At 42.8% G+C, this 9312-nt stretch overlaps 2 protein-coding genes across 3 annotated transcripts in view; one reads left to right on the forward strand and one right to left on the reverse strand.

Moving 5' to 3' along the window:
- Window positions 1–4704, forward strand: part of USH2A (usherin) — a 399365-nt gene extending 394661 nt beyond the window's left edge. The window contains exons 70-71 of the mRNA XM_085300119.1: window positions 289–522; window positions 4204–4704. Coding sequence (XP_085156245.1) covers window positions 289–522; window positions 4204–4296 — 327 coding nt within the window. The 3' untranslated portion in view covers window positions 4297–4704. The remainder of the gene's footprint in view (window positions 1–288; window positions 523–4203) is intronic.
- Window positions 4705–5263: 559 nt separating this feature from the next.
- KCTD3 (potassium channel tetramerization domain containing 3) overlaps window positions 5264–9312 on the reverse strand; it is a 21925-nt gene continuing 17876 nt past the window's right edge. For both annotated transcript variants that reach the window (XM_085300121.1, XM_085300120.1), the window contains 5 exons: window positions 8333–8488; window positions 7256–7352; window positions 6988–7172; window positions 6763–6901; window positions 5264–6426 (listed from right to left, as the gene is read on the reverse strand). In XM_085300121.1, the coding sequence (XP_085156247.1) occupies window positions 5841–6426; window positions 6763–6901; window positions 6988–7172; window positions 7256–7352; window positions 8333–8488 (1163 nt within the window). In that variant the 3' untranslated portion in view covers window positions 5264–5840. The remainder of the gene's footprint in view (window positions 6427–6762; window positions 6902–6987; window positions 7173–7255; window positions 7353–8332; window positions 8489–9312) is intronic.

Here is a 9312-nt window from a genome sequence, read left to right on the forward strand (position 1 = left end):
GTAATAAAGAACTAAACATTTCATGTTACTAATATCTTTCTGTGCTGACAATAGCATAGAGCTGCTGAGCTGTTGCAAAGACCAAGGGGAAAAAAAAGTCTTTTCCAAATAGTAAAAGCTACTTTTGATTAATAGTTTTATAGTTCCAAAACTGTAGGTCTTATCTGTAATACTTGCCTCAGATCTTCAGACCTTCAGTTCAGTCTGGGTGTCTGCTTTTCTTTTCTTTTTTTTTTTTTTTTTTTCCCCTTTTTTTTTTTCTTTTTTTTTTTCCCACTTTCTTCCTAGGGGCTGGACGATACTAAAATCCCAGGACCTGGTTCTCCCACAAGCCGCCGCAATGTCCATATTGCTTCTGTGGCACGGATGCCAAGTCAGCATCAGCTAAGTCGCACTTACTCCCAAGCCTCTCTTCATCGTAGTGTCAGCCAGTTGATTGACATCTATGACAAAAAGTCTATTGTTGAAGAATCAGCTTGGGATGCCATTATTCGTAATCATGGCAACAGTGGTCGTGGCTTGGTGAGAACCTTTCCCTCTGTAATGCTATTGTGTGTCAACTGCTAGCAATTTATATGATGTTTTTTGTTAGAATCATGAAAATATTGTCCAGTCTAACTATCAAAAGTACCTGGAGATATAATCAAAGACCTAGGMGGATATGGTCAGAGATAAGCTCCTCAGAAACTTTCCCACCTACCACTTTCTTTTGGAGCTGCAGGTGACCACATCATACTGCTCTAACAAAATGTAAAGGGGCAACACTCTTGCACATCAGTCCTTGATTTCCATTGAACCAATAACTCCATGACCTACTGGGCACATGAATCTTGAATTTACAGGCTTGTCTCTCCCCATGCAGTTCAGGAAATGTGTGTAGAGCTGTCATGACATCCTTCACAAATGTAGTGCCACAAGTAGAGGCCTGCAGTCTGGTGACTCCTGGTCTGTGGCCTTATAATGAAGTGCTGAGGGGACTTATTTATGCTCCCTTCCTGCTCAGTCCCTGTGCAATTATCACAGGAATCCTCTGTTCTTCTAGCAGTGACAGCAAATAACATCAACCTCTGTCCCACATTGGACTAAACAGCCAGAGGTTGGGGGGTGGGGGGGGAAGGGGCACACGTGAGGACAGAGCTTCTGTCCTCTGAAATGAGAGGTCACAACTCTTCTGAAAGGCTATGGAAACTGGCTGAGATTTTCCTGAAGATGTTGGCACTACTTGCTAACACAAAGTCAACTCTTTTTGTAGCCTGAAGAATGGCCAAGTGCTTGCCATGGAGGCAGGAAAGCAGATGTTGCAAAGTCAATGCTCAGAATGAAGTTTGCCATCAGTGTGGTAAAGGTTGGCTCTCCTRGTCAAGGGCCAAATCAAGGTTGTTGCAGAGTCAGTTTTTGACTATTTGTTTCCACACCTGGACATGAGAAGAGGTTCCTCTCTTGAGTAGTCCCTTGTCAGTCGCACTAAGAAACAGTGTCTGCCACCACTTACTTACTACTGCTGGCATATTGGTTAGGCCTAGCGAGGCTATGCTGCTGTAAATACTCACAGACTGTTAAGCCTTTACGAAGCTCTGTGCCTTAGAGGGGGGGGTGTAGGGGAGGGAGAAAGAGGCAGGGGGAGCGGGAGGGAGGCAGCAAGAGAGAGAGCAAGCTAGCCAGCCAGCCAGCCTCAGTACATTCAGGGTTCATGAGCTAGGACAAGGCTGCACAGTGTCACTGTAGTGGCTTTGAACCCTCACGTATAAGAGGTTATGTTTCTTAAGTCTAGGAGAATGGCAACTGCCATTCCTCTTTGGCCCCAGGAAATATGCTTTATTTATTTATATCACYGCTATCACCCCATCATAGTCTCCAGCCTCCCCTGAGCAAATGTATTGGAATGTGTTTTTGGGGCCAATGAGAAGGAAGCATTTCTTGCCCCCTCACCCCCACCCCTARCAAACCTAATGCTAAGTAGAAAAATTGAGGGGGGGGGGGAACTGAGTGTGAAGGGCATGTCACATAGTCATAAAGTTAATGGGCATATATGGTTGTCGTTGATTGGGTCTTGTCCAAAGTATGAAGGGAGCTGGATGAGGATGGTATCACGTATAAATCCAAGGCACTGCTTGGGATTTCTTCTTCAATGATGTTCTGAGCACTTACTTACTTACTTAGAAAGGCTGGAACCTAGATATATGCTGTACTACCAGGGTCACTACCATTGCTGCCCTACCTGCTTAGACTGTAAGAACAGGAGGACCAAGGATAAAGCTGAGGTAACCATGCAGTGATACTTACTTAGGTCCAGGCAATGTTCCTGTAGCTGCAGGTACAGGATAATTTTACAGCTTGCATTGGTCTGCAGTTTTAGCTCATGGATTTCCTGAGCCAGCTCTATTGGCTTTGTAGTTAATTGCCTTCAGTGGCTGCTGCTTCCCTTACTTTCTTGGGCCGCCTTTGACACTGTTCAGGCATTCCACCACTTACTTACTTAAGCATAAACTCTGTGCAGAGCTGTCTTCTTTCATCTGTTTGAGACTCTTCTGCTCATTTTCTGTGATTTCAACCACTAGTGCCTGTGATGGAGGAGGCTGGTGACAACCTTCCCTGCAGTCTTCATGCTCTCCAGTTTCATAGGACTCTTTTTTATAAAATTTGTTCTCGTCCCTTTTTTGCACATTTTCCACATACCCTACTTGGYTGGTTACTAGGCTTACAGAAAAATTCCATTCCTTTAACAACTATTGCCACCTTTCTCTGATCTTCTGCAGTTATATCATATTCTTGTTGAGGTATGCACATTCAAGATGTGTGTGATTTATACCCGACCACAGTTATTTTTCTATTTTGATCACTTTTTTTTTTTTTTTTTGGGGGGATTTATCTTGAGCTATCATGTCCTCATGATTTTATTTCTTGCAGACAAAAACAGTCAACCTAAAGTCTTCCTTTATAAAATCTGGTTAGCCAAAAGAACAGCTTCCTTTGAACTAGTTCCTTTGAAGARCATTAGTTGAGGAACTTGTCACCTGGAATTCCTCGCTGATGGCTATACTGACTGACTCCCCTTTGTCCATATAGATCACCCCACCCTCCCCCAACTCACAGAGGGGAAAAAAAAACACGGAAACTCTGTTTGCAGTTACTGTATGGATATGGTATATTCTGTTTTTAAAGTTATGTGTGGAAAGCAGTAAGGCAGGTTGCATGGCTGGCAATCTATAGTATGACTCAGGAAAACTCTTGATTCCAACTCTTCCTTCAATAATTAATGTTCCTACTTGGCTTAATTTTTCTTTTTTTTTTCTCTGAATCAACCTATGTGAAACATGGTGAGACAAGGAGAAAGCTAGAAGCCAGCAACTATGCTTGGCTCAGATGAAGTTTTAAGAGTGCTTTGGCATATCAGGAAGAAGCATTTCTAGGGACTGGGAGAACAGCATGGGGCATTTCTTTTGCCCCAAGAAGTTGTCAGGACAGAAATGGAGAAACAGAATAGGTGGTTCTGAGGCCTTCAGTTGGTTGCTTTCCCTTCTTCACATTTAGCACATGCAAACCCTTCTCCTTTGAGGGGACCTCATTCTGCCAGCACAAGAGGCCTGCTTGCACTACTGGCCTTGCCCAAACTCACAGAACAGTAAAGGAAGAGCATTGGTTTGTCAAGATGTTTCTCCTGCCACTGTTTAACCGAAAAGTCAAGAATGCCTAAGCAGTCACTGTCTGTTCCTGTAGATGCARGGAAGACTGCCACGACACACTGAGCCAAATTTCTGGCATATTTTCTGTATAATTTTCAGATGGATCCTCAGATACTAGCATGAGTGCATTTTGAGGGAGTTGTTGAGGCATTCTTTTAGAAGCTCAAGGAACAAGTGACTCGGTTGCTGTACCAAAACCAAACACAAATATGTATTTTTTTTAAACCTCTGACTTCTCCAACCTGCTGTAACAAATACTATTTACAAAATCTTCTAAACAGTAAATAAAATAAGAAGTCATTTTTTTTTCACCTGTTACTATGAAAACCTGGTTGTTTTAGGGTCAGGGGCTTAAATGTTTTAGGTTCTTAGCTTGTGCTGGGAGAAAAAGGAAAACAAGGAACCAAAGTAAAACGCATTTTCCTGACCTGACTGTTCAGAGCCTATGTTGAGGCAGGGGTAGAATTAAATGAAGATCTTCTTGGTACAGCTTTGGCTTACATGACTTTTTTCTTCCTAGCGGTACATAGATGAAGAGGATCTCGTCAATGTTATCAAAGGCTTCAGCACGGTCACCAAGGAGCACACCACATTCACTGATACCCACCTGTGAATACCACARCCACCTGTGAATACCACAACCACCTTCTCAAGACAATAGGAAGTGGGTGTCTTGCCAAAAGCAGCCTGCATGGACTTTGGGGAGGGCATATGGCTGCTGCTTCCCTAGCCCATGCCCACTAGTTAAGACATAGAAGAACTGTTTATTGGGGGAGGTTAGTTAGCTTTTTCTTTTTCCTCCCCTCTTCTTCAGCTATATGTTGAGTTTTGTGTTAGAAATTTTCAAAATGTTCTTTCCTTACCTTTCCAAGCTGTCAGTACTAAGTCACACAATAACAAAAGGCTGTGAAGGTACACAGGTTCCCATCTTTGTCTCTTTTCTACCTTTCACAGTTGAGTCTCTCTTTTTTTTTTTTTTTAAGGATAATTTTTACCTGTCCAAAATGCAGCATGTGACCAAGCTCCAGCACAAAATTATGTTCATGTGTGGGTACAAATAAAGAACAAGTGAAGGAATTTCTATGGAGTTGTTTTGCCCTTTGCATTTTGTCTCTCTCTCCCCACCCCTCTGCTCTAGTTAATAAAAAAAAAATAAAAAGCCATCAAATAATGTTCAGCTCTAAGTATGCTTTCTCCAATGCAGAAAAACTCCTCACTCGCTCCCTATTTAACACTTGCTGTCACAGCCTTCCCCATTACTTGTGTATTACTGATCTACAGGCAAAAAAGATTTGTTCACCACCCATAGTAAACTAGGAACAAACATCAAACAGCCAGTGCAACACAGGTAGGAAACATCATGTCAAGGCTCTTGTAATTGAGAATTATTATACCACAACAGTAGACCTACTCCCATATTCATCTATGTCCTTTTTTTTTCCCCCCCAGAGAAAGTGACAAGGAAACCCTCAAGAGACTGCCAGTTCTGTGTACTACATCAAGCATATTTTTATGCATGCTCTCAGTCACAATCAGCAAAACCCATCATCTGATAGCACGTTTTCAGAAAGCACAAGCAATGCTTCTCTGGCAATTTATTAGCAATAAGACGCAATAAAATATGCTATTTTAAATAGCTTCCTCCTTAATTTGGACAAAACATTTCAATCTCAGTCAGCAGCATACAGAGTAAGGGTGCTATATTCATCCCATTCATAAAACAAGACTATGGAGGCTGCCCTGTAAATCCAGAATCCAGCCAAGACAGCAGCAGTTCTGCAGAGCAATGCATGGCTGTGTCTAAAAGACATCTTCCACTAAGCAACCACGTATTCCTCTCTTATGCATCCTTCCCCCAAAACAAAAATAATCACAACATATAGCACATGCTTGACCATGTTTACGCAAGAATGCACAACAATATTTTGGACCAAGTACCGTACAACACTTTGGAGTATTATATAAAGCCATACATAATGTGGAGGACTTGTCAAATGTTTGGCAGCAGCCAGACGCTCTCTCTTAACCTGCTTCCTTGCAGGTTTCATTCTGGACATCACAACAAAGCTCATTCAACAAGAAACCCACACTACATAATGTTATGTCTGCTACTGGCCTGAGGGCACCTGCACTTCATCTTTGCAACCTGTCACATTTTCATAAGCCATAGTCTTGGCAGGATGAGTCATTCTTCCGGTGACGGGGTGAAGCAGCTGTCTTTGTAGGTGATGGTGAAGCTGCACCGGGTAATTCAGGCCCACCTTCTGCAAGGATTGGTGAGGCAGAGGCCAGGAGAGGCACCTTCTTCCTTCCTAGGAACCCAGCTCCTTCAAACCCCATTTTCTTTTTGCTCTCTGCTTTGGCTTCATTCTCCTCATCTGGGCCTCTTCTTTTGAGATCCAGAGAACTCTCTGGCAGCCGGTGAACCTCTGAGCTGCAACATCCACCTGCATCTGTCATGCCAGTGCCTCGCAATTCAAGTGCTGTTGTCAGGACTGCCTTCTTGTCAGCTGCACTGCCCTCTGCTATTGCCTTYCTTGCCTCTGTCTGGCTTGAGTTGCCATTTGCAGCAGCTGCTTTTTCTACCGGACTTTTGCTGGGTAAGTTAAAACCCTGGAAGTCCCGGTAACTGTGAAAGCTCTCCGTCCGCCTTGCTCTTGCCAACAGGGGGCTTTCTCTGTATGGTCGCACAGAACCATACGTCGCTGTTTCATGGATTGTTTCATGATGCTGCAATTGGAGGCTTCAGAAGAAATGAAGAGAACAAATGTGAGGTAGAGAACAGCAGCCAGTTATTTTTCATACCCTGCTCCTGCCACTCCCCATAAAACAGCTATATACTTATCTCAACTCCCACATAAGAGCTTCCAAATCACTTATTTCATGCTTGCTTAAGATATTTTAATCTGCATATGTATAAACCAACAGAAACCCAGGAGTATATGCATGTGTAGTTCAAGACACTTAGGTCATGGAATCAGGGGCTCAGCTGCACTCTTCAGATCACCAAATCAGTCTTCATTATCTGAACAGTAAACTCTTTRGTATCTGCAGTCAGTGCTTTCCCTCTATGACCTACCTGGAATTAGATTCCCGCAGTCGGTTTGGCTGAACTACTGAAGTGGCAGGACTGATGTTGGGTGTGGCACAGCGAGATGTACTCAGGTCACACTGGTCGAGCAATTTCAGCAACTCTTCCTCTGTTGGACCTCCAACATCTGAAAGAGACAGCTCTTAGTGCCTTAGTCCATTTACAGTGTTCACRCACAGGTGAGGGCAGAAAGAGAACCATACCACAACTTACCCTTGTCTTCACTCTTATTAACCATGTCCATAGCTGTGGTCAAGTCCCACATCTGRATGCTGCCATTTGTATGGCCAGTGAAGAGGTAGCGGCGTGGCCTGGAGCCCATTCTGCTGGATCCTTCACATTCCCTCACAGTAAATGACGATATGGTAGTGCAATCAACTGCCTGGATCTCACATATCCTATAGGAAGAGAAACCCCAGGTCACYAAATACTTGTACCTGGCACATCTTGGCCAGTAAGGTCAGTACTACTTTGGAGGTACCTTTTCCCAGTTGAAGACAGCCTTACAAAAAGCTTATTGGTGATGGGAACAACTTTTTGAATAAACACCTGTTGATCATCACGCTCACCAAAGGGTCCTAGAGAGAAAAGAAAGAWCACCATTTCAGTTCCCTCATCCTCTTCCCGATACACTCCAGAGGACCCAAATTCATATTAGTGTGACCACTGCAATTTTAAAGCATCACACACAGGGAATTAAAGAAGAAAACTAGTTAGAAAAAGCTATCCAGTTGTTAGAYGCCTCTACAGGTAGAAATCTTAAGAGTGTTTTTGGTTTGTTTGTTTTAAAGGAACTGATTCTTGAGTTTCCTGTGAATTCCTGTTTCACACAAATTATTGTGTCAGTACAAAGCCCTACAATAGGSCTTTATAACAAGAATAAGTGATTTCTTACTTTGCAGCTTCCAGAAGCCTAATATCCAAAYCAGATTTCTTGTGCTATTACTGACMTCACYGTGTGTTCACTGAGCATCCTATCCATCAAAGGATCTTTTGCAAGACTCCAACGGATGACAAACTACTTGTAAGATAAATATGGGTACACCGGTACCCACTATAGACACATTCTTTTTTCATGGRCTTCTGTAGTTTGAGGGCCTCAGCAAACTTTGTCACAACTTCAAATTCATTTAAGAATTAATTTAACCCCTGCTGACCAATTAACTGGAATTTGCAATAAACYGAAATCTTGCCATGGTCAACTGCTTCAATGCAGTTTCCTGTGTATTCTCTATTAAAAGGAAAGTAAAAAGCCACTACAATTTGCTCAGGGAAGATGTATAACTTCTGTGACAAAAAAAGTTTTTCCTCCTCTCTTTCTCATCACCTTCAAAATGAGCCCTTTAAATAAACCCCACTTAAGTGTAGTCACTTTATAAAGGCCAAACAGTAAATATTTCCAGATAAGTCTTACAGATCCCTAACATTTCTTCCAGGGGAGAGCAGTATGTAAGTAACAAGCAAGTCAGGCGGAGCTCTGGGTTAAAAGCCACTGTTGAACCTTTATGAGATCAGTAAACCTACAACCCCAGCACAGAGCACTTGAGAGATGTCCTACCAATGTCATTTCCAGAAGAGTAACTGCCATGACTCTCTGCTTCCTCCAGGGACAAGATTTTGAATGATGCAAGAGGTGTTGAGCCTGGCTGAGTTGAAATCATGCCCCGGAACCGAGTTACAGTCCATGTCCGTACATGGTTGTTATCAGCACAAACTAAAAAGGAAGAAGAAAAAATGTGTAAATACCATTTACAAGGGATGACAAGACTTTCAAGATAAGCTTCGCTACGATTTCTATAGAATAACTTTTCAAGATTGAGTGACCAAGCAGAATTTGATCAATGTCRTATCATCTGCAACTCTAGACAATTATCTAGCAGTCTATGAATTGTTGTTGACGTCCTTTTTTTTCTACTAGTCACTTTTRCCTGTTCCCTCAGAGATTCAAGAAACAACCCAGGGCAGGTAGGGCACGACATATTCTATAGACATTAAGGTCCTAGAGAGTCAGCACCTGTAGCTTACAGCACAATTCAATCCTCTGTGTGCAGAAGCTAGGACAAGACACATCTCAAGAGTGGTCTGGAAGCACAAACCTCATCACGTAAGTTTGCCTTATTACTTCATTTATCAGTTATTCAGCTTTCTACATGGAAGTGTGCCCTTTCCGTTGGTACTAAGAGCATAGCAACAAATTAGATCCAAGTTGCAGGCGAACAGATGGCCTTTGGGCTGTTTGTTTGTAGCTTACTGTGTTTTCTGTTCCTTTAACAGAAAAAAAAATGGCATGGCAAGGCAGCACAAAGTAGGTCTCTCCTTAGGCCCTGTCTTCTGGACTCTGGCCCATACAGATTTTTCCAGATGGAGGAGAGATTGCATRGGAGCAACAGACACAGTCCAAAGCATGGAACAGGGCAACACAGCAAAGACTGGGAGACTGTGGTGAAAAGCAGAGGCACAGACAGCCTTTGGAAGCCATGAGAAGGCTTCATTTCTAGTGGATACATTTTGTTGCAACTCAGAAAGCTCCAGAAAGCA

This window comes from Rhea americana, unplaced genomic scaffold (genome assembly GCF_003343005.1).
Source record: "Rhea americana isolate MKP2758 unplaced genomic scaffold, rheAme1 scaffold_160, whole genome shotgun sequence".
Classification (NCBI taxonomy): Eukaryota; Metazoa; Chordata; class Aves; order Rheiformes; family Rheidae; genus Rhea; species Rhea americana.